Raw genomic sequence first — 22647 nt, forward strand, 5'->3', positions numbered from 1 at the left:
TTCCTGCTGGGCAAAAATCTCTGGTTCTTGGGCTCGAGACATCTATATATTGTATTGCTTGGTTCCAAGTTCTGCTCATAATTAATATTAGTCTTATCACTTTTCTTAGCTATTTATACTGACAGTGAATAGTTGTGTTTTTGTAGAGGCAAACACTATCTGGTATACAGCACTGTGGACATGAAGAATTTGTTCATGTTTGCTTCTTTTTTTAATGGTTTCCCACACAACAGTAAATTCTCATTCTATGACAAAGATGCTGAAGTGTAGTTTAGAGTAGTGTTAATTGAACATTTGGCACTGATCCCTAGAGTGAGAGGGATCTTGGTTATTGGGGTGGAATTTTTAATATGTCTGTCAATGGACACATGCACTATTTCTTTGAGAGTTGTGAAAAAAAAATTCTCTAGGACTATGCATCATCTTTTGATTATTCCTAAGCCAGTCCCTTTTTTCTTTTTCTTTTTGGATTATTACTAGGTCTCCAAACTCTGCCCCCACGCTTTTGGCCTGAAGACTTGGAATAATAGAAAAAGATCCATCTAACATGTCCTGCAATCTGAGTAGTCCCTTAGAGTACATTTAAATGAACACTTCTGTGAAGACTGCAGTTGTTGCCTAGCTAGACCTTTACTGTCGCTCAAGAACTTAAATGAAGACATATAAGAGCTATATTACTTAGTCATGGAATGATCCTACAGTCCTGTGTAGAATTTCAGCTACAGTTCCTCTGAACAAGTTTCCTCATAACCAGAATCAGTTTAGTCTCTTCCTTTTTTCCTTCCCTTGTTTCTTTTATCTTAATCCTTGTATATTGCCATTGTTATGTCACCACATAGTAAAGCCTTGGCACTTCAGTTCTTTATTGTTTTTTACTCTCTCCTCATCTCAGTGAAAGTGATTTGGAGGAGGTGTTGACATTTTACACACACAAGAATAAGTCAGCAAGTGTCTTCCTAGGAACGAATCCTGGAGCTTCAAAGCACAGCGGCAGCCAGTTGGAGTGCAAGGCCAAGGGAGGTGAGTGTTCTTTTTGCGGCTGGCTGCTGTCAACAGTGGCCTCCCATAGAGGTGTGGAGAAATCTCATGTTAAACCAGACAAGGTGCTGGAAGATTCATGAATGCTTTTATTGCAATATTGCAAACCTGGAGACCCTCAGTTCAGATTGGGCCCATAGTGTGTTAACTATGTGTTAACTATCCCCTATCTCCCCCCTACTCTCTTCCTGACCTGAAACAGGCCCCTCTTCCAGATGCTATTTGCCTCACTGGTAGGGATATACAGATTATCTGGTGGAGCAAGTAGGAGCTCAAGGTCTTTGATCTTTAGAGGTGGTACCTAACTGGGTTTCCCCCCCTCCCCAGGTTATTTGAAAAAACCAAGGTTGGATGGAGTTCTGTGCTTAGCTATTTGTCAGTATGAAGTTATGATATATTAGCAAGTAGTGATAGGGTTGCTTGTCTCTCTGCATTAGCAATCTCACATGGTGGATCTGAGGATGAAATGGAGGAGGGGAGTACAATATATGCTGCCCTGACAGTTATAAACGTGTATGAAATAGATAATTGGACAGCAGTCCTTCAAGCTTTCCCGCAGCATGGTTGTAATTAGAACTGTTTTCTTTTCTATTTCTAAACTGCATTTTTAACATCATTCAGGAATGAGGGAAGAAGCTGAAAAACAGCAGCCCGAAATACCAGCTGGTAAGGAAACTGCGGTAGAGGAGCTGAGAAGTGAACAACCCTCAGAAGCCAAACCATACAGTGAGTGAAAATCCAAACAAATTTGGAAAAGTCTGGGTTTCCCAGTATATGGCACTGGGAATGGGTTACTGGATATTAGGATCTGAAAGAATATAGTAAGTGACATTTCCTAGCAGATCTTTCACTGTCAATTAAATATTTATGGTAGAACAATCAATCTGCTATTCTGTTTTTTTTTTACTGTAAAGATCTCTGCAGTGTTACTATTACACTTTAACTAGTGTAATTTGCAGGGCTGCTTGCTCCCATATGAACCTGCCCAGTTACTGTGTAGGTCATCGGAATCCCTGTTTGTAAGCTGGGTGATCATCCAAGACATACTTTTTCTGTAGTGTTGTCCCTGTTGTGGAACACCTTCCCACTGATATTTGGCTAGCATAGAATATCTAAAATTTCCCAGGTTTTATGTTGACTATTCGTTTAAAAGTGATTTTAATGTGTAATTGTTTTATGTCAGTATTTTTTAATTGTTTATGTCATCAATATCTCTAATTCTCAACATGGCTCCATCTCTACGTACTTAAATCCAGAGACTGGAGCCACAAACAGGCAAGACAGATCTTTCTACAAACTTGAGAAAAGCCCCAGGTTTGTAGAAAAATCTGAAATCTAAAAAAGATACATGAGGTCAAAACCTCCCAAAATGATAGAAACAGCACCTGTAGCTTTTGAGAAATGAATGCATTCTGTACCAGGTATCGCTTCCGAACAGTAACAGTCTTCAAGGGCAGCCCTATGTAGAGCACATTGCATTAATCTAATCTAGATGTATCCTGGGCAAGATCTTGCTTAGGAAGAGCTGCAGCTGGCTCACCCATGGAAGCTGGTGAAAGGCACCACTGCCACTTGTTTATCCATCAAGGGGCCTGGGTCCAGCAGTACCCCTAAGCTATGAACCTGCTCCTTTAGGGGGAGTGCAGCTCTATCCAGAACATGAGACATCCTAGTTCCTGTGTCAGTCTTCTCCACAAAAATAACTCCTCTGTTTTGCTGGCGTTGTTTCATTTTATCACCCCTCAGCCATCCTAAAGCTGCCTCCAGGCACCTGTGGTTTCCACAGCCTCCCTGGGATCTGCTGGAAGTATGAAGTAGAGCTGAGTGCCTTGTTCATATTGATGGCAGCTTAGCCTGGTTCTCTGCACAGCCAGGCCTGCGGTTTCACATACATGTTAACAGGCATAGTAGACAAGATGGAACCTAGCAGGACACTGTGGACCAGAGGCACCAGTACCACACTTTAAAACCTGCCTTTGAGGTAGGACATAAACCATCACACAGTATTGCCTCCCAGTCCCAACCCTGAAAGGTGGTCCAGAAGGATACCATGATTGACAGTATCAGAAGCCACCAAGAAGTCCAGGAGAATTAACAGCTAGTGTGGTGTAGTGTTTGCAGAGTCAGACTAAGATCTGGGAGACTCAAGTTCAAATCTCCACTCTGCCATGGAAGCTTACTGGGTGGCCCTAGGCCAGTCACAGACTCTCAGCCTAAACTACCTCAAAAGTTGTGTAGATAACTGATTGTAATTGTGTATGTAGCTGGCTCTAGTTACGCTAAACATTGGTGCATACTATATTTAAAAGTTGAATCAGCACTTTGTTGCAAATATACATTTCATTACATTACACATTCGATTTATATACTGCTTCTTCCCGAGGGCTCGGAGCGGTTTACAGAGACCTTTAAATCACCTAACTAGGGCCACAGTGCAATCATCACACCATGGATGATGATTGGTTATAAATGAATATCTAAGAAGGTCTCTATACTAACAGAATACTGTAATAAGAGGGGATAATCAGGTAATTTAATGACATCTGGTTAAAAGGCAGTGGCTGGACTACTAGAGCTGTACCTTCAGTTTACATTCTCTCTCTCCCCTCACATTTTTCAGTTCTCTCCCTAGCTTGTGATGAGCTACAGTTTGCCATGATATTTGAATTGGAAAAGCTCTGTGATGCCCAATTCAGACATCACACTATGATTTGTTGTAAACCAGGAACGCAGGGAGAAATTCAGAGTGCAAGGGGTGCTGAACAATTTGAATCAGGCCTACATCTATAAATCATCCAGAAGCTTTCAAGTAAAAAACAGCTTTTAATTATCTTTTTGATAAAATACTGGGCTGGGAGATAACAGTTTACGTAAATGTGAAAAAATATGAAACATCCTAATTTGGTTGTATCCTTTTTTAAAAAAAACAGGGGTCCCCTCTTTAACAGAAGATGAAAAGAGCACACCACAACTTGCCCCATCTACTACCGCTTCATGTGTTCCTGGTGCCATCCCCCCACAAAGCCTCAGCACCCAGTCATCCTCTCATACTGCTGCCTCTGAAAATGCAGAAGTGCTGGATCATCACTCAACTCTCTCTCTTTCGTCTGGGTCTAGACTGATTCCTTTCCCCGCTTTCCAAAGTGCAGCACCTGACACCTGGTCTAACTCAGCAAAAAATGCACCCCGCCTGTCGTCAAACAATGCAGGTTTACCCCGTTGTCGGTCTGGCACCTACACTTCTGTCCCCTTCTCTTCTTTTCAAAGTGCCATGCAGATCTACAGCCAGAGATTGTCTCGGCCGTCCTCAGCAAAAGCAGGTGAGTTGCTGGCATATGGGCTGTTTAACTGGCAGAATGTTAGTAGTGCATTTGCTTTGCAGTGGTGTAAGCATCTAGCCTGGGGAATTCTTACCTGTTTTCTACTAGAGTCTTGCTTAGATGAAAATCATAACCAGTCACCTTCAGAAATTGACCTCCACTGAAGTCCTAAGTTGATAATATGTGTGTTTGAGAATTCTGGCAGCTTCCAGAAATATAAAATAGAACCATTTTGCATTTTCATCCTAGCTGCTGTTGGCATGTGGCGCAGCCTGGCAGTGGCCCCTGATAGTTCCAGGAAGCGATGATTAAAGTTTACCCGTGTGAAACTGCTTAGGGCCAAGAGTAGGGCAGCAGAAAAGAATCTATCAAAATATGAATGGGAAATGAACAGTCCTCCTTTTGAAAGAGCTTTTAAAAATGAAGTGGTCATTTCTAGTCATATTACCCAGTAATGTGTACACAACTCTTGGTAGCCCCAGAATTTTCTGCATGGGCAATATGTGTAAAAGGGAAGCTCTGAACTGCTACACCTCTAGGGATGGGGTTCTTTTTTTGCATCTTCAGTGCCTTTCAGCTGTCCAGTCAGGATGTCAGCCACTGGGAGCTTCACTGCTATGTGGCTTTTTTTTCCTTTTCAGTTGTTAGTCAGTTGTAGCTTTCCTGTTGTTTCTTTGCAGCATTCTTCCCTCAAAAATACCATTTTTAAAACAACAACAACAACAACATAGTGCTTTTAGGTATTTCTTCTACTTTGCATTCTTGTCTCTGTCTTTCAAGAAATGTCTGTATCTCTAGCCATTTCCTCTTTCAAACAGCACAATGCCTGTCCTGTGCGTGGAATGACTCAAGAACAGCCAGTGGCCAAGTGACCTCACAGCTATAGACTTGCCTGGACAAAATATACCTGTAATAGGCTTGTGTAGACCCCCTATTTGAGCAATACTAGTTAAGTTTTCTCAGATGGCACTGGTGCTGTATTTCATGAGAAGCTCACTGGTGGCCCACAGAAGTGAGCTGAATGCATGCCTGTCCCTGTAATATGTCTAACCCTTCTCTAGTTTTCATACTTCCTCAATTTCTGACAGCAGCTTCTTTTTCATAGTTTTTGATTATTTTTCCTTGAGTAGCACAGCTTCTAAATCCAACTATGTTACATTGTTTTATTTTAAATATATCAACAGATCTCATTGATGTGGTATCTAAGTTTCCAGTTATTAAAGTAGATATTTAATAATTTCTGAATAGGTAGCTCTTTAAAAATTCCTTCTAGATTTCATTATTTCTCTTTATGGCTTTTCAAATATTATAATTTTTTCCTATTTGTATTTCTTATGCTTTAGAGGTAGGGAGCAGGATTCCTTATGAAAGGTGCTTTGGCTAGAAAGTAAAAATGGCAGCTTTAAAACTTACTTTGTGCACAGTGATAGGACAATAATTATAATGAAGGGGGGAGAGTTAGGATTGCCCGGTCACACCTAATTTTAGCTCTAGCAGGGAAAACGATGGGCCATCTGACCAGGGGTGTGTGCATGTGTGTGTGATTTTTGTCTCAGACCACCACCTTGCTCCATTGCCATAGCCTCAGTCTAAATCCACAAACCTTGTTGCTGCTTTTCAAGAAAGCTAAAGACTTTGGGTAATCCAGTCACAGATCTCTTATCTCATTCAATTTTTCCTGAGTTCTACAAAAGACATCGTGCCGTAGTTTCTTCATACATAGGTTTGCCTTTTGTCCTGTTCAGAAGCATGAGGCTCATTTTTCTCTAGATAGGAAGCAATCGTTTGCAGCAGAGTAAACTTTTTTGCCATCTTTAGCAGGTTCAAGCAGTCGCAGCCCAAGCAGACAGCGTGGTGGATCTGCCAGGATAACTAAAGATGGAGAAGACGGCTCTTCCTTAAGCAAGCGTTACAATCACACCATCGTTGCTGCAGAGCTGCAGCGACTGGCAGAGAAGCAGGCAGCCAGGCAGTACTCCCCTCCCAGCCACATCAGCCTCCTTACTCAGCAGGTAATGCGAAGCTGCCTTACTTTCCACTTGGAAACGTAATTGGATTCAGTGGTAGAAGAATTTCGCAAGACATCAGAAACAGGAAATGGTCTATGAATAAGTGAGGACAATTTGAACAGGGTTAATTCTCTTTATTGGGTTTTGGACAGTGCTTAATGATGGGTGTGAGTCATTCTAAAATGTTCTTCTGGCTCCACAGAGGTTGTTATGCAGGATGAGAAATTTCAGGAAAATCTTTTTTTGGGGGGGGGGGTTGGTTCCAGAGAAAACTTAAGGAATTCCTGTTGGAATCTACTTTTTTCCCTGCTTAAGAGACAAAGATACCAAAAAGAACAGAGCAAACCGTGATTCCAGGCTCCAAGTTTTATGGCCCACATAATTAGCATCATGAAAGCAATTATCAGTAATAGTACTTCACATTGAAGGAGCTTGTAAATCTGTGAGTGGGCACATCTTTTCTAGAATTTTAAAGAAGGGAGAGGCTTTGAGGGGCTTGCTTCCTGTTGCCTTCCTCAGGCTCTTGGAGAAGCAATCACAGCTATTAATCTGCTGTCCTCAGCAGGTGCATCTGTCATCTTAAAGCTGCAGCTCACTTGCTGCAGTAGACCCTGGTCTTTTCTCCCTAAGCAAAAACTGATGCTGGAACAAATGGGAGCTCCTGTTTTAAGGAGTTGGATGCAGAATGGCTGAGGAGGAAAAGATGCTGTGCATCAGTAGCAGTGGTGATGGCATCTCCTGCTTTTCCTTTCTCTTATTTGGTGTACTGATTAAGAGCATGGACTTTAATCTGGGAGAAGCGGGTTTGATTTCCCATTCCTCCATGTGCAGCTGCTGGTGTGACCTTGGGTCAGTCACAAGTTCTTTCAGAGCTGTTCTTTCAAGAGCAGTTCTCGAAAGAGCTCTCTCAGCCCCACCTACCTCACAGGGTGTCTGCTGTGGGGAGGGGAAGGGAAAGGAATTGTAAGCCGCTCCGAGACTCCTTCGGGTAGTGAAGGACGGGGTATAAATCCAATCCTTTCTCTTCTTCTTCTCTTATCTCACAGTGCAGCAGTGTTAAAGCAGCTCTTGAAACTGTGCTGACTGCTCTGAAGGCTGGTGAAAGATAGCTGTGGCATCAAGTAACATGTTAATTGCCTTTGCTAGTTATAATTGTTACAGTTAATGTTTCCATGGCTAGCAGGGCCTTTATAAGCCAAGTTATGTCCTTCTGAGCCTATTGACTTCAGTGGACGTATAATGGTGTAAACTGTGCTTAGGATAGCGCTGTAGAATGCTTACTTACCACCAGTGGTAAAATAGCAAAGAGCTTTGCTGCCACAGCACTTAACTCTAACACTGTCAAATTCTTGTAACTGCCAATAATGATTGCTTTGTAAAATTAGAAATGAACTGCAACACAAGCATTTACGTGACCAACAAGAATAAGTACCACTAATGTTACTCTGTTAACACTGGTATTCAGCAATGACTATATGGGACATAAGGGGCCCACAGTATGTATAAAAATGGACAGCTAACCCTGAAAGCTAAAATCAACAAAATAAGTGAACAGGAAGCATATTCCTCTCCAAATTTGCCTGGAATTGTTTAAATTGGATAGTATTGAAGATGACTAAATTGTGTCTGGAAGTCCTGTTCATGTTACATTCTTAAGCTAACAGGTTTTTCTCTCTCCTCCCACTACCTTTTCACTTCATATATATATTTTCTCTTGTTCTAAACAAGGTAGCATTGGTATGTGTGAGGCTGCTGAAGTAGTTGTGATGAAATAATTAGATCGTTTTGGAAGCTCTGTAGTATTTGATCATTTCCAGCTTTGTCTTGGCATTAAAAGCTTGCCTTTTGGTTTTTTCAGTCGGCTGAAATACATTGTTCAAGTCTGACTGAGACGTAAGGGGATTGGCTGCAGCCACATTGCAGCATGTGATGTCACAGTTTTATGTCTTCCTGTTAGAGTTGTTGGTGCTACAGTTGAACCTGAAACTTGCTCTTTTTGAAATGCAAGTCTTGTTTTGCATTCTGCTAAAGAAAATACCATGTTGAGTCTCATCCTGCAGCACTGCTTTTTCCTACTTTTGGGAAGCTGACCTAACACTGCAGTTTTATTTGTATTTCCATGGGAAGTATGGGGAGAGCTAGCAAAGAAAACATTTCCATTGAATTCTAGTGCATCGTACAGACGTTTTATTAACACAGCAGTTTAAGGCGAAAGGAATTTGTGTGTGTTGTGGTTCAGCATTCAGTTCCTGACATCTTCGGCGGCAGGATCTCGGCAGCAAGCTTGAGACAGTCACTGCCTGAAATCCTGGAAAGCTGTTTCTAGAAGGACTGAAAGTATTTGGCTAGATAACCCCATGGGTCTGACTCAATATGAGGAGCTGTCCATGACCACGTCATATAATCATTCATCTTAGTCCACATACTAAACAAGGCTTTGGATTTGTGTTTACCCTGTAAGTAGAGGCAAGATTACCTTCCTTCACCTTAGGGGCATTTCTGTAGTATGGGAAAGGGGTCTGAATTTTTAAAAATCCCACTGGGCATTATGAAGCCTGTAGCTTCTCTTGGATTTTAGACATGCTCAGAAAACTAAAAGCAGGAAATAACTCTCAGTATGCTCAATGCAAGATGCCTCTCTAAGCAAACACCGTAATACCCAATTATCCCCAAAAATCCCTTCTGTGTGATACACTGTGAAGTGGTACTGGATCTGCATGAGGTCTCTGTTAGTGGTGTATGGATACGGGCAGGCGGTATTGCTATTTTCTTTTAGGCTGCAGCCCTTTGTGGTTATGATAGGGAACAGAAAAATGTGTTGAATTGGTCCAACTTGATAAAGGGGAGGGGAAACCACAGTAGGAGCTCTCTGTCCTTCTCTGTGAACAAATGTGTGAGAATTCAGGGGTTGGCTATCACTAGGAACTGCTCCAGTTCTTCCATCCAGGGAGTCTGATCACAGGGATAACATCAGACCACCCAGGCTGGAATAAACTATCTCTGCTGAGCCAGGCAGTGCTCAAATCTTGCAGCCAGGTTTCCTGTAAATGCACTGATATATCCCATGGAGGTTTTTGTGTTTTCATTTGGATAGAAAGATAATGATTAGAAAACCTGGGCAGTCCTCTTGACCCTCAGTGGAAAATAGTGAGTGTGAATACTCCCCTGTAGGTTTCTTACAGTAACAGCCTTCTGCTGAACTCCAATCATTGCAAGTCCCTCAACTGCTTCACAGTGTGTGACTACTATACAGTCAGATTCAGGTGGGTAGCTGTGTTGGTCTGAAGCAACAGAACAAAGTTTGAGTCCAGTGGCACCTTTAAGACCAACAAAGTTTAATTCTGGGTATAAGCTTTTGTGTGCATGCACACTTCTTCAGACCAACGAAGTTTAATTCTGGGTTTCTGCAAGTTTTTGTTACTGTCCATGGGGTTTTCTTGGCAAAAGTACTGAAGTGGGTTGCCATTTCCTTCTCCAGGGGATCACTCTTTGTCTGAGTTCTCTGCTGTGGCCTGTCCGTCCTGGGTGGCCCTACACGGCATAGCCCACAGCCTCATCGAACCACACAAGCCCCGTCGCCACGTCAAGGCAGTGATCCATGCACAATTGCATTCATATCACACGCTAGCAAGGTCATGATCAAAATCCTACAAGCTAGGCTTCAACAGTACGTGGAAAGAGAACTGCCAGAAGTACCAGCTGGGTTTCGAAGAGGTAGAGGAACTAGAGATCAAATTGCCAACATTCGCTGGATTATGGAGAAAGCAAGGGAGTACCAGAAAAACATCTACTTCTGCTTCATTGACTATGCTGAACCCTTTGATTGTGTGGATCACAACAAACTATGGCAGGTCCTTAAAGAGATGGGAGTACCAGACCACTTCACATGTCTCTTGAGAAACCTGTATAAGGGTCAAGAAGCGATAGTTAGAACCGGATATGGAACAACTGATTGGTTTAGCATAGGAAAAGGAGTATGACAAGGATGTATATTGTCACCTTGCTTATTTAATATATATGCAGAGTACATCATGCGAAATGCTGGCCTGGATGAATCACAAGCGGGAATTAAGATTGCTGGGGAAAAGATCAACCGCCTCAGATATGCAGACGATACCACTCTGATGGCAGAAAGTGAAGAGGACCTCAAGAGCCTCTTGCTCAGGGTAAAAGAGGAGAGCGCAAAAGTGGGCTTGAAGCTCAACATCAAAAAAACTAAGATCATGGCATCCGGCCCCATCACTCCTTGGCAAATAGAAGGGGAAGTCGTGGAAGTGGTGACAGACTTCACGTTCCTGGGATCCCAGATCACTGCAGACTGTGACAGTAGTCATGAAATTAAAAGACGCCTGCTCCTTGGGAGGAAAGCGATGGCGAACCTAAACAGCATGATAAAAAGTAGAGACATCACCCTGCCAACAAAAGTCCGCATGGTCAAAGCAATGGTATTCCCAGTAGTCATGTATGGCTGCAAGAGTTGGACTATAAGGAAGGCCGAGCGCCGAAGAATAGATTCTTTTGAACTATGGTGCTGGAGAAGACTCCTGAGAGTCCCTTGGACTGCAAGAAGATCAAATCAGTCAATCCTAGAAGAAATCAACACTGACTGTTCCCTGGAAGGCCAGATATTGAAGCTGAAGCTCAAATAGTTTGGCCACCAAATGAGAAGGGAGCACTCACTGGAGAAGACCCTGATGCTGGGAAAGATAGAAGGCCAAAGAAGGGGAGGGCAAAGAAGAAGGGGACGGCAAAGGATGAGATGGTTAGACAGTGTCACCGATGCAATGAAGATGAAATTGAGCAAACTTTAGAGGACGGCGGAAGACAGGAGGGCCTGGCGTGATCTGGTCCATGGGGTCGCGAAGAGTCGGACTCGACTGTGCGACTGAACAACAACAAACATGCAAGTTTAATTCTGGGTATAAGCTTTTGTGTGCATGCACACTTCTTCAGACAAGCAAAGTTTAATTCTGGATACATGCACACGAACGCTTATACCCAGAATTAAACTTTGTTGGTCTTAAAGGTGTCATTGGGCCTGTTCGCGGGGAGGGCGGGTTATAAATTTAAATAAATAAATAAATAAATAAATTGGACTCAGCTGTTCTCCTTGGTGACAGTCTTGTCAGAGAAAACTGCATCCAACTACAGCCTGTTCCTTGCATCTGGACTTAGTTTGACCAGGGTGAGTTATGTGAACTACAACTGTGTGTGTAAAACTGAAGAGGCAGGTGATCAATAGTATTTATGCTAACAAGATTTAATTTCCTCAAGTGGCAAGCCATTTGAAGGACCTCCCAAACTTCTCTTTTCTTCCTACAGTCTTTCAATTTTTTTAAAATGGCTTTTCACTTTCCAGTGCAGCAGAGAACCACAATTTGGAATAGCCTTTCAGATTGTGTTAATTAGCATAACCTTAATCTTAGAAGGATTCTGTTGCTCCCTCTGTTCAGTGCGGATTCCCTGGAAGAATCACATATTAATGTCTGTTCTTCCAGTACTGCTGATGTAGCATCTTCATTAAGATGACCAAGTTTAGCAAATCTTTTAAAACGGTCCTCTTCAACCTTTTTAGGCCAGGCTCCCGTCTTTAACCCTAGCATGCAACATGAGACCAATTTTTAACTTTTAGCCATCTATCCCAGCCTTTCTCCTTCTCTCACTGTCTTTCCCATCACTCTGTCTTGTTCTGTTTACTTAAAATAAAAATAGTAGTGGGTGCGGTCCATGACCTGCCAGTTGAAGACTAATGTGTTAATCGACTAAAGGTGCCTTTGGAGCAGTACCATTCCTTCTGTTCTCCAGCTGCTGAGGCTTTTGTGCTGTTGGAATGGACCTTGTGATTTGCAGGAGGCTGCCAGCTGAACCAGGCTGAACTTCAATGAACTTTTGTTGTGGGAAGGATTATCCCCTGATCATCAAACATTTGGCATCTCCATGCCCTATTGAAATAGCTCCCACTGAGAAGTTTTGAAGCAGAGAGTACTTAATTCAGAGCTTGACTCAGTAACAGCAAGAGGCAAGTTCAGCCATCCGCTGCAGCACAAACTGCCTCCCCCCCCCCCTTAGTTAAATGAATGCATACGCTGGATACAGTACAAACGAATCTGCAAGTTTGTCAGGTTTCCCAGGAATGTCTCTGGCAGGTCTTTGTCTGGAACATTTTCTGGAGACTAGAACACTTTTATGCTTTTTTCATGCATGTGCATATCCTGTAAGCTGGTAAGCTCAGCAAGCAGGGAGGAATGTCATGGGCCTTTAGCCAGATCAGCTTTGGTACACGCAAAGATTTCACACCTCTCAAACATATTAGTCTTTGCTTTCTGTTTTCTTCTGCCTCTTATTTGCAAATGCAAATACATGCATGAAATGAACTTGCCTCAGGGCAGATTTGTACTGTATGGGTGTGGTTGAAAATAGACCTCAGTTATGAGCAGAATGGCATTTTAAGTCATGACCCATCCCCAGCCTCCTGTAGAAACCAAATAATGCAAGTGCATATCACCAGTGCGTTAACCTTATTCCACCCCCCCCCATGACTGTTCATAGGTATGCTTTCAGAATGCTTGAGGGGCATGTCAGCTCATCTGGTACATACAGATGGGGTTGCCAGCCTCCAGGTGGGACCTGGGGATTCCCCAGAATTTCAGCTCATCTCCAGACTACAGAGATCAGTTCCCCTGGAGAAAATGGAAGCTTTGGAAGATGGACTCTATGGCATTGTACCCCACTGAGGTCCCTGTCCTCCCCAGGCTCCATCCCCAAATCTCCAGGAGTTTTCCAACCTGGATCTAGCAACCCTACTCACCCATCCCCCACCAGTGGCCAGGGAGAAACCTGGCAACAACCCTACATACAGATGGAGCTGTGAAAAAAACTCACTGTGGCAGCTTCCACACAGAATGCCAAAATTTCACTTAAAGAAAACCTTTTCCCCTTGTTCAGTCGCACAGTCGATTCCGACTCTTTGCGACCCCATGGACCAGCTCCCGCCAGGCCTTCCGGTCTTCCGCCGTCCTCTGAAGTTTGCTCAACTTCATGTTCGTTGCATCGATGACACTGTCTAACCATCTCATCCTTTGTCGTCCCCGTCTTCTTTGACCTTCAATCTTTCTCAGCATCAGGGTCTTCTCCAGTGAGTGCTCCCTTCTCATTTGGTGGCCAAAGTATTTGAGCTTCAGTTTCATTATCTGGTCTTCCAGGGAACAGTCAGGGTTGATTTCTTTGAGGATTGACTGATTTGTTCTTCTTGCAGTCCAAGGGACTCTCAAGAGCCTTCTCCCTTATAACTCCCTTTATAACTCCCCTTATAGCTCCACAATTAAAAGGGCTAGAGATGTAAACTTTTAAAAAAAAACACACGAAAGCTGGAGACTAGTAGATAATGGCAATAGATGGTTGTAATGCTATAGCAATCCCCAATTCTTTTTTTTTTTAAAGCTCTCTGGTATGTGTGTGGAATGGTAGTGACTATAGAGTCTGAGGCAAGGAAAATGGTGCTGCAGTGAGAAGGACCTGCAGAAATGCACACCTTCCAATCCACACAGCATATGAAAGTGCTTTCCAAAAAGATCATACCAACAGGGCTGGCCCCAGCTTATTTTGCACCCTAGGCAAAGATCCCTTCTGGCACCCCCCCCCCCCCGTGCGCCCACCATTTCTCAAAAATAAATGCATTTTAGGAAGAATGAAAAACACAAATTTTGAAATTGCTAATTTCTTTTTTTTTAATTGTGAGAAAAAGACAGAAAAACACAAATCACAAAGCATTTTGAAAAATACTGTTAATTGTGGTGTTGAAATTTAAAGTCTCTTTAGTGTTTCCATTTCAGGCTGCTGCTACATTTACTGTATTAATTTTTGTTTTGCTTGAAGACTAGTCGGGATGTGTTTTATTAACATCTGGGCTAATCATGAGTTCCGGAGAAATTGAAAGCTTACATACTGTTTTATGGTATTTAGGTTGGTTATGCAGTTTTTGTTTTTGCAGTTCTGTGAACCAACATGCCTACCTAACATCTTTCAGTTTATCTTGGGTTCTATTAGTTTTGTACAGAAATGCAATAAAACTATGTCTTCTTCACTGCTTGGCATTTTAACACCACTCCTTTTTAAAATTTCTGGCTGTTGTGTGCTTGTCCTGTGGAATGAGAATCCATTTCATGCACCTGATAAAGTGAGCTGCAGCCCAGGGAAACGTATACATCAGTAAATCTGTTGGTCATCCCTACTGGGAGAAATGGTAGGCTGTGGGCTGCATGGTGCCTTACAGTCCATGCACATTAACTGCATGTACACGAGAGCCCAGACGCAGCCACTGTAATCTGACTTCTAGATACCGCAGGAGGAAGCTGTCCTCTGAAGAATGAAAGGGTTTAGTGACACTGAACACCGTATTCCCCAAACGTGCCCCCCACCATAACAGAGACCTGCAAAGGCGAAATAAAACAAATTCTGGCAAGCGGGGGCAGCAGGAGAAGGGGGGGTGATGATGGCGAGAAGTCCCTCTCCCTGCTGCCGGCTGAGTTGCGAATGGATGCTGAGGTAACCTGAGGAGGCTGCTTGCGGGTGTCTGCCGGGCTGGCTGCGCAGTGTGCACGGGAACCGGTGCGAAAGTGGCGGGCTCTTGTCTGCCTCTTCATTTCTTTATTCAGCGGCAGAGGCACGAGCCTGTGAGGAGAGGCGGCGGGGGCGGCGGGAGCAGCAGCAGCAGCTGGCGAAAGGCTCCCTGGCTGGTTTCATGCTCCTGCGGTGACTTCGCCTCGGTGGTCACACCCCCACCCGCCGCCCTGCCCCGGGGGGGGGGGGGTTCTGCTACGCGCTTCCCTTTCCCTGAAGCTTTTGGTGGGGGGAGGGTGGCTCAGTCCGGTGCCCCCATGATGGCCCCGCGCTATAGGTGAGTGAGCCGGCCCTGCATACCAAACCAGGTTTTAGAAAGATTGTAGCAACATGGTGGAAAACACAGAAGCAGGATGAATAGTGGACAACATCATGTAGATGCCCCCAAATGTACTGCTGCTGCAAAGAGCCCAAGAAATGCGTGAAAGAAAACGATAATTGGGTCTAATTCTGTTCTCTTGAGCTAGTTGTAAAATAATTCTCATATGAAAAAACAGGTTGCTTACTTGTAACTGATGATCTCTGAGTGTTCATCTGTGCAGTCACACCTATGGGATCCAGTGTGCCTGCACTGATCTGATCGGTATTATAAAAAGCTCACAATGGAATTTTTGCACCTCCACCTTGAGTCTGTGTGGGAACCCCCATTGTGTATGCCCAGGAGGGTGGGGTGCGGACATCCCGCCAGTTCCTTCTGACCACCATTAACCAAAGCAATGTAAAGAAACAAATGAGAATGACAGCAGTAGGGAAGGACGGGCGGGTGGTGTGACTGCACAGATGACCACTCGAAGATCATCAGTTACAGGTAAGCAACCTGTTTATCTTCTTCGTGGTCTCTGTGCATCACACCTATGGGAGAATGAAAAGCAGTGGCTCACCTGGAGGTGGGTGCTGTCAGTTCAGTGCACCACAGATGATAAAATCAAATGACCCAGATCCATCTTGTGTTGTGTACGAACATCTAGTGCGTAATGTCGAATAAACACGGTTGGCGTGGACCACGTGGCAGCTTTGCAAATAGAGGACAATGATGGGCCCTTCAGGAAAGCTGTGGAAGTTGCCATAGATCTGGTAGAATGCGCCTTCAAACGTACAGGGAGAAGACGTTTTGCAAGCAAGTAGCATAGGCATATTGTCCCCACAATCCATTTTGATAGCCAAAACTTTCAATCCCAGTGAAGTGCTGGAGTAAGACACAGAGTAGCATCCCTTCTAGTCAGGCGCATCTGATTTAAGTAGAAGAGTAGTGCCCACTTGACATCGAGGATATGGAGCAGGCGTTCATCGCCCTCTGGGCACGGAAAGAAATCAGGTAGGAAAATTTCAGAGTGTAGATGAAATCCTGAGACAATTTTAGGCAAAAAGGAAACGTCCAGTACTAGATGCACTCCATTCTGGAGAAAGACCAGGTATGGGGGATCATGCCGGAGTGCCATAAGTTCACCTACCCTCCTGTCCGATGTAATCGCCACTAAGAACGCAGTTTTCCAGGCTGTGTAGTATAGACGACAGGTTGCCATAGGCTCAAATGGCTTTCTAGTGAGTTGGCGGAGCAACAAGGGCAGTTCCCACAAGGGCATTGGGGCACTGACGGGGATATAGGTGAATGAGCCCCCGTAAGAACTTCTTCAAGGTAGGGTGTGAGAAGATAGAGAAGCCATCCAGTCTATCATGGTATGCAGAGATGGCTGCCAAATAGACCATAATGGAGGAGTGGCAAAGGCCCTGGTTAGTGAGCGAGATCAGGAAGTCCAGTATTCTGTTAAGGCCCGCTGACGTTGGCGAAGTAGTCGAGGGTTGTAAGAAGGACACAAAGCGAGACTACTTCCCTTGGTAGGAACGGCGAGTGGACGCTTTCCTTGCATTCAACAGAACCTCTGACACTCGAGCGGAGAAAGTTACCTGCCTATTCTCCAGGCTGTCAATTTCAGTTTGTCTACTCCCAGGCAGAGCAATGTCCCGCCCTCTGCCAGAAGTAGTTCTGGTGCTCTGGGGAAATGGTAGTGGCGACCCCTGGAGAGGCTGAGAAGGATGGGGAACCAGGGTTGCCTGGGCCACCTTGGAGCCACTAGAATGCAATTTGGTGTGACCCTGACCAGTTTCTGAACCACACGTAGCAAGAGAGGGAGAGGAGGAAACATGTAGAGCAGCATTTGTCCCCAGGGGTACAGGAGGCTGTCTCCTAGGGAGAGAGGGTCCGCACCTCCCTGACTGCAAAAGAAGGGGCACTTCGTGTTTCTTCTGGAAGCGAAGACGTTGATCCTTGGTCTGCCCCATTTGTGACAGATTGGACGGAGATAAGTCCAGTTTAGCTCCCACTCATGGTGCTGCGTGAGATCTCTGCTGAGGAGATCTGCCTGTACATTGCAGGTCCCAGGAATGTGCATGACCACAGGGAAGATGTCGTTGTCTATACACCATTCCCATAGACTGATTGCCAGATGGCATAGGCTCCGGGATACCATCCTGCCTTGACGGTTGACATAACTGAGTGCCGTGGTATTGTCCATCAGCACAGACACACAACTTCCCTGGAGAATGGGCTGAAAGGAGTGCAGAGCCAGCTTTATAGCATGCAGCTGCAGAAAATTGATGTGGTTGGATGCAGTGAGGGCATCCCACTTTGTGTCCGACACACAGGCTGTTGAGATGTGCCCCCCAGCCCCACAGAGAAGCATCGGTGGTGAGTATGAGACATGGGGTTGGTGGGTGGAAAGGCGCTTCCTGAGGTTGGCTATATCTGTCCACCATAAAAGAGAGTCCCGTACCTCCTCTGGGGGTTGGAGGCGAAAGGATTGGCTCATCCAAAGTGGTTTGAAATGTTGTAGGAACCACATCTGGAGAGACCTCATATGAAACTTGGCGAAAGGTAATACCGACATGGTGGCTGACATGGGTCCTAACAGATGTTGGATGAGAAGACTTGTGGACAAGGCATTCATTTGGACCTCCATTGCAAGAAATGACAAGGTCACTGCTCTGTCCATAGGGAGGTAAGACCTGCATTCTGTTTAGTCCAGGACAGCCCTAATGAACTTCACCCACTGCGCCGGTTGCAGATGAGACTTTTGCCAGATGACTTGCAGTCCCAGGGATGGCAGGATATGCAGCGTCTGGGAGACATGGCTTTCCAGAAGCACTGAAGAGTCTGCCACTAGGAGCCAATCGTCTATGTAGGGGTAGATGGCGATGCCCTTATATAAGCCGCCACTACCACCATCGTTTTGGTAAAGACTTTTGGAGCCGTACATAGACCAAACGGTAGACATTTGTACTGGTAGTGGAGGTTCCCTATGGTGAATCGGAGGTACTTCCAATGAGATGGGTGGATATTGAAGTGGAAATAGGCATCCTGGAGGTCGATAGTAGCCATCCAGGATCCTTGAGAAGAGGGAGAATCAACTGCAATAATGTCATTTTGAATTTGTGGTATTCTACAAATGCGTTCAGGCTGCGTAAGTCTAAGATTGGGCATTGGCCTCCATCCCTTTTTGGGGACAGCGAAGTAACGGGAGTAGAAACCTGTCCCTCTGTGTGCCGTAGGTACTTGTTCTATTGCATCCTTCGCTAGGAGGGAGGCAACCTCCTGTAGAAGCGGGGGGAGGAGGGGGTGGCCACAAAAACAGGCAAAGGCGGAGTGTCCAAAAAATCTATGGAGTAGCCATGGGTCAGGTCGGACATAACCCATTGGTCCATCGAGAGTCCTGCCACGTTGGAATAAATGGGGAGAGGTGGGTGGGTTCCTGAGGGGGCAGTCTGGGGCAAGTCAAAGACTCTGTTTGGAAGTCTTTTGAGACTTCGCATGGGAGTGTTTTTGCTGAGAGCCATATCTGGACTTTGCAGGATATTGCTGACGTTGTCCAGCAGGTGACTGGCGAGGCCTCCAGGTCCCTTCAGGAGATGGTTTGTTATATTGGTGTCTGGGGCCATAGTGTGACCAGGAACGCGGACGGTATTGCTTAGAAGGGCTGGAAACTCCCAAAGATCTGGACACCTTGATGCTCTTTTCCATCTCCTGAAGAGCAGTGTCAGTGGAGGAGTGGAAAAGGCCTTCCCCATCAAAAGGCAGCTTCTCTATGTAAGCCCTAGTGTCTGGTGGTGTTCCTAAGCTAGGAATGCCTCCGAAGGACAACAGCTGATGACATTGTCTTGGAGAATGTATCCAAGGAGTGCTTGGAGGAGTTCAGGAGCTGTTTGACCCTTTTGAAGGGTCCAGGCTGTGTGCTGTTTGTCCTCAGGGATGGATGGTAAAATATTAGTAAACTGCTCCCATAACGAATACTGGTACTTGCTCATGCAGGCAATGTAATTCGAGGTCTTGATCCCCAAAGCACCAGCGGAATAAAACCGTCTTCCAAAGGAATCCAGCCTTCGACTCTCCTTGTCCAAAGGAGTAGTGTGTGTACGCTTGTTTTTTTGAGGAAGAGGAGACTACCATGGAATTGGGTTTTGGATGGACATGTAGGAACTCCACCCCAGTCTCTTGCACTCTGTACATGTGATCCAGCCTTCTGGATGACACCGGTGCCGAAGAAGGCTTGTCCCATAGAGCTTTCACCACCTGAAAAAGGACTGTCGACATGGGGAGGGATATTGGTGTGGATGTATCCAATTGAACGATATTGAAAACAGCATCCGATACAGAGGGTTGAGGTTGGATAATCGCAAGACTCAGAGAATGTGCCATTTGTTTAACCTAATCTTCATAGGAAGAGAGGTCTTCAGAGGGAGATATTGGGAGATCGTCTGATATGGTGAGGAGAGGGGTCCCCAGGTGACGATTCATCCTCAGGTTGATATCAGAAGTGACCCAAGAGAGATCTGAAGGCGACCTTGGTTCCTGGGTCGGTATTGGAGGTTGACAAGGCTCTGGTACGGTGCCCTGCAAAGCCGGTGGAGTAGGCGGGGGGGGCTTTGGGGGGAGGTACTTTTCGGTGGTGGGGATGGTGGTGGTTTAGATATCGATGCAGATGGTGTGGGTTGACGACGTGGAGAGCAGGACCGACGGTAGCGGTGGCCACAGTCCTCCAGCCTCATCAGCGTCAGCCATGGCATCGATGCCAGTGGTGGGTAAGAGATAAACCAATACGGCATATGAGGATGGTGATCCCACGAAGGGTACACTGAAGCGTGGTGGTGGAACTGGGAAGGTGAACCAGGCATTGAAGGATGCCTCGGTGAGTAGCCATGCCTGGGAGAATGGGACACCCTTTGAGAACGGTGCGGATAACCTTCCCATTGACATCAATCGTCCGTGTGGAGGAGCGAGCAGGAACGATCGTGGGGTCGATATCGACAGTCGGGACATGAACAATCACTGGTCCAAGAAGAGACAGATGGAGAGTGGTGTCCTTCAGCAGAACCAGCCAGGATCACATCATCAGCCTCAGAGGCCTATATCGACATTGGACGTGTGTCCAAATTCATCTCCGACACCAGGGGGTTCAACTGCCTAACTGAAGAATCCAGCAACTCTATAGGAGGCACCAATTGCACCTTAGGCAGCTCCAGTATGGAGTGTTGCCCCAACGAGGGTTACGACTGCGAAGTGGGGGGCAGTCCAGAACCCTTAGGGATCATTACGCTGCTCACGGTGTGAGACTTCTGCGTGTCCCTAGAAGGACTTATGAGACTTCTGCTTGTCCAGCTTGTCTGCTTTGTTCTTCTTCGCCGGTGTAGAGGTGGAAGAAGTGGGTTTGGATGAATGTTTCATCGAAGAGACTGGTCCCTTATCGGAGGTGGACTTGCCCAGCCGAGGAGGCTTCAGTGTGGATACGACCATCGAGGGAGGTGTCGGCATCAACGACTTCAGTGGGGGATTTTTCGACATAGTTGCGGGCGCCGAAGGGGCTAACGCCGATTCCCAAAGGGCAACCTTAAGCCTCGCAGCCTGATTCTTGCGCGTCTGATTGGAAAATTTCACGCAAAGAGTGCAGCCCTCCAATCGATGCAACTCCCAAGGCAGATAATACAGAGAGTGTTCGTCCCGAGGAGCTAACTTACTCCCACACTAGACACACCTCTTGAAGCACCCCCACTTCTTATCCATATACTTCATCTCAGGCGTGAGGGAAGAAAGAGGGGGAAAGGGGGGGGAGAGGAAGGAAGGAAGAATCCGAAGACTCAGAAAAGTTCTCACTCTCCTTTTTTAAAAAAAGAAATCAGATGAAGGTGAAGACAAAAGGAAACGACAGGAGATCCCGACGTGAGGCGTGAGAAAAAAAATCACTGACTGACAGATTAACTGCTGACAGTGCGGCGGTCAGAGAAGAACTGGCGGGATGTCTGTGCCCCACCCTCCTGGGCATGCGCAGTGGGGGTTCCCGCACAGACTCAGGGTGGAGGCACGAAAATCCCATTGTGAGCTTTTTACAATACCAATTGGATCAGCGCAGGCACACTGGATCCCATAGGTGTGATGCACAGAGACCACGAAGAAGATCCATAATTGTTGATGCTGCTTGAAAAGTACTGTAGTGATGGGCTCCGTGTACCCCTGCAGTAAGAGTTTAGTGATATCAATATATCTAATTCTCAATGTGGCCCCACGTGTGGATACTTAAATCTGGAGGCAATACCATGGATAGACAAGACAGATTCTGCAAACATGAGAAAAGCTCCAGGTTTGCAAAAAAATGTGAAATCCTAAAAAAAAGGAATTTAACACCTCCATGATAAAATCAGTGTTTAGCTTTAAGAAACAAATGCTCTCAGTGGCTGCTGTTAGACAACTGCAACAGTATCACTGGCCTTCAAGCCTTGGTTTCTGTCAGTAAAAAGCAAGGGAAGTGGACTGGGCCCTTTTTAGGGCTGTTTTGGCCTTTTAGGGAGGATTAATTGGGGCGAAGCCTGGCAGCAACCCCAAGTGACTTTCATGACATGCCCAGGCCTGGCTGTTTGCTGCTGTTGAACATCAGCCACCCCATGAAAACCAGTATGGTGTAGTGGTTAGAGTTGCGGACTAGGATCTGGGAGACCCAGGTTAGCATCTCACTGTGCTGTAGAATCGCACTGGTGACCTTAAGCCCACCTTAACTTACCTCACCTGGTTGGTGTGAGGGTAAGATGGCGGAGAGGAAGAATTATTTAAACTGCTTTGTGCTGCCCCTGGGGAGCAGGTAGGATACAAATGAAGTACATGATAGATCTGAAAATTGTGGGGGGGGATATAAAAGGTAGGTTGATTGGTGGGCAGGAGGGAAATAATGTGGGGAGGAGACTGTAGGGGAAAGAAAGGTACTTCCTGCAAGTCCTTGCAGATTTCCTACTATGCAACTTGGCCCAGCCCATCCAGTGCCACACAACTTGACTGAGACTGGTGGCTGGGCTGACTTTGTATAACAGGGCCAGACTTTTCATGGGAAGACCCTGCTGCAGGAACAAAGGAGCATTGGGAGAATGCTGAGTATTGAAACAAGGCGATAGGTATAATGTCTAATGCTAAAGAGAAAGGTAGTAAGATTACCTTCTCTTTGGAGACTCCCCACTGAAGTGAGCTCTCAGTGAAGAAAGAATGTGCACTAAAACACATCTTAGTTTTATCAGTTGGTTGGACACAATTTGTTGGCATCTTATTCTTGGATGCATTTCTGATAAGCTGAGCATGCAACACCCACCTGACTGAACCTTAACCTGACGGAAATCTGTAAAATGGCCTG

At 45.5% G+C, this 22647-nt stretch overlaps 1 protein-coding gene across 1 annotated transcript in view; it reads left to right on the top strand.

The window, feature by feature from the left end:
* Window positions 1–22647, top strand: part of TTLL5 (tubulin tyrosine ligase like 5) — a 171874-nt gene that overhangs the window by 74123 nt on the left and 75104 nt on the right. Inside the window, 4 exon segments of the mRNA XM_015418352.1 lie at window positions 893–1020; window positions 1660–1764; window positions 3969–4358; window positions 6180–6370. Coding sequence (XP_015273838.1) covers window positions 893–1020; window positions 1660–1764; window positions 3969–4358; window positions 6180–6370 — 814 coding nt within the window.

Source organism: Gekko japonicus, unplaced genomic scaffold, assembly GCF_001447785.1.
Source record: "Gekko japonicus isolate JY-2015 unplaced genomic scaffold, Gekko_japonicus_V1.1 scaffold3, whole genome shotgun sequence".
Lineage (NCBI taxonomy): Eukaryota > Metazoa > Chordata > Lepidosauria > Squamata > Gekkonidae > Gekko > Gekko japonicus.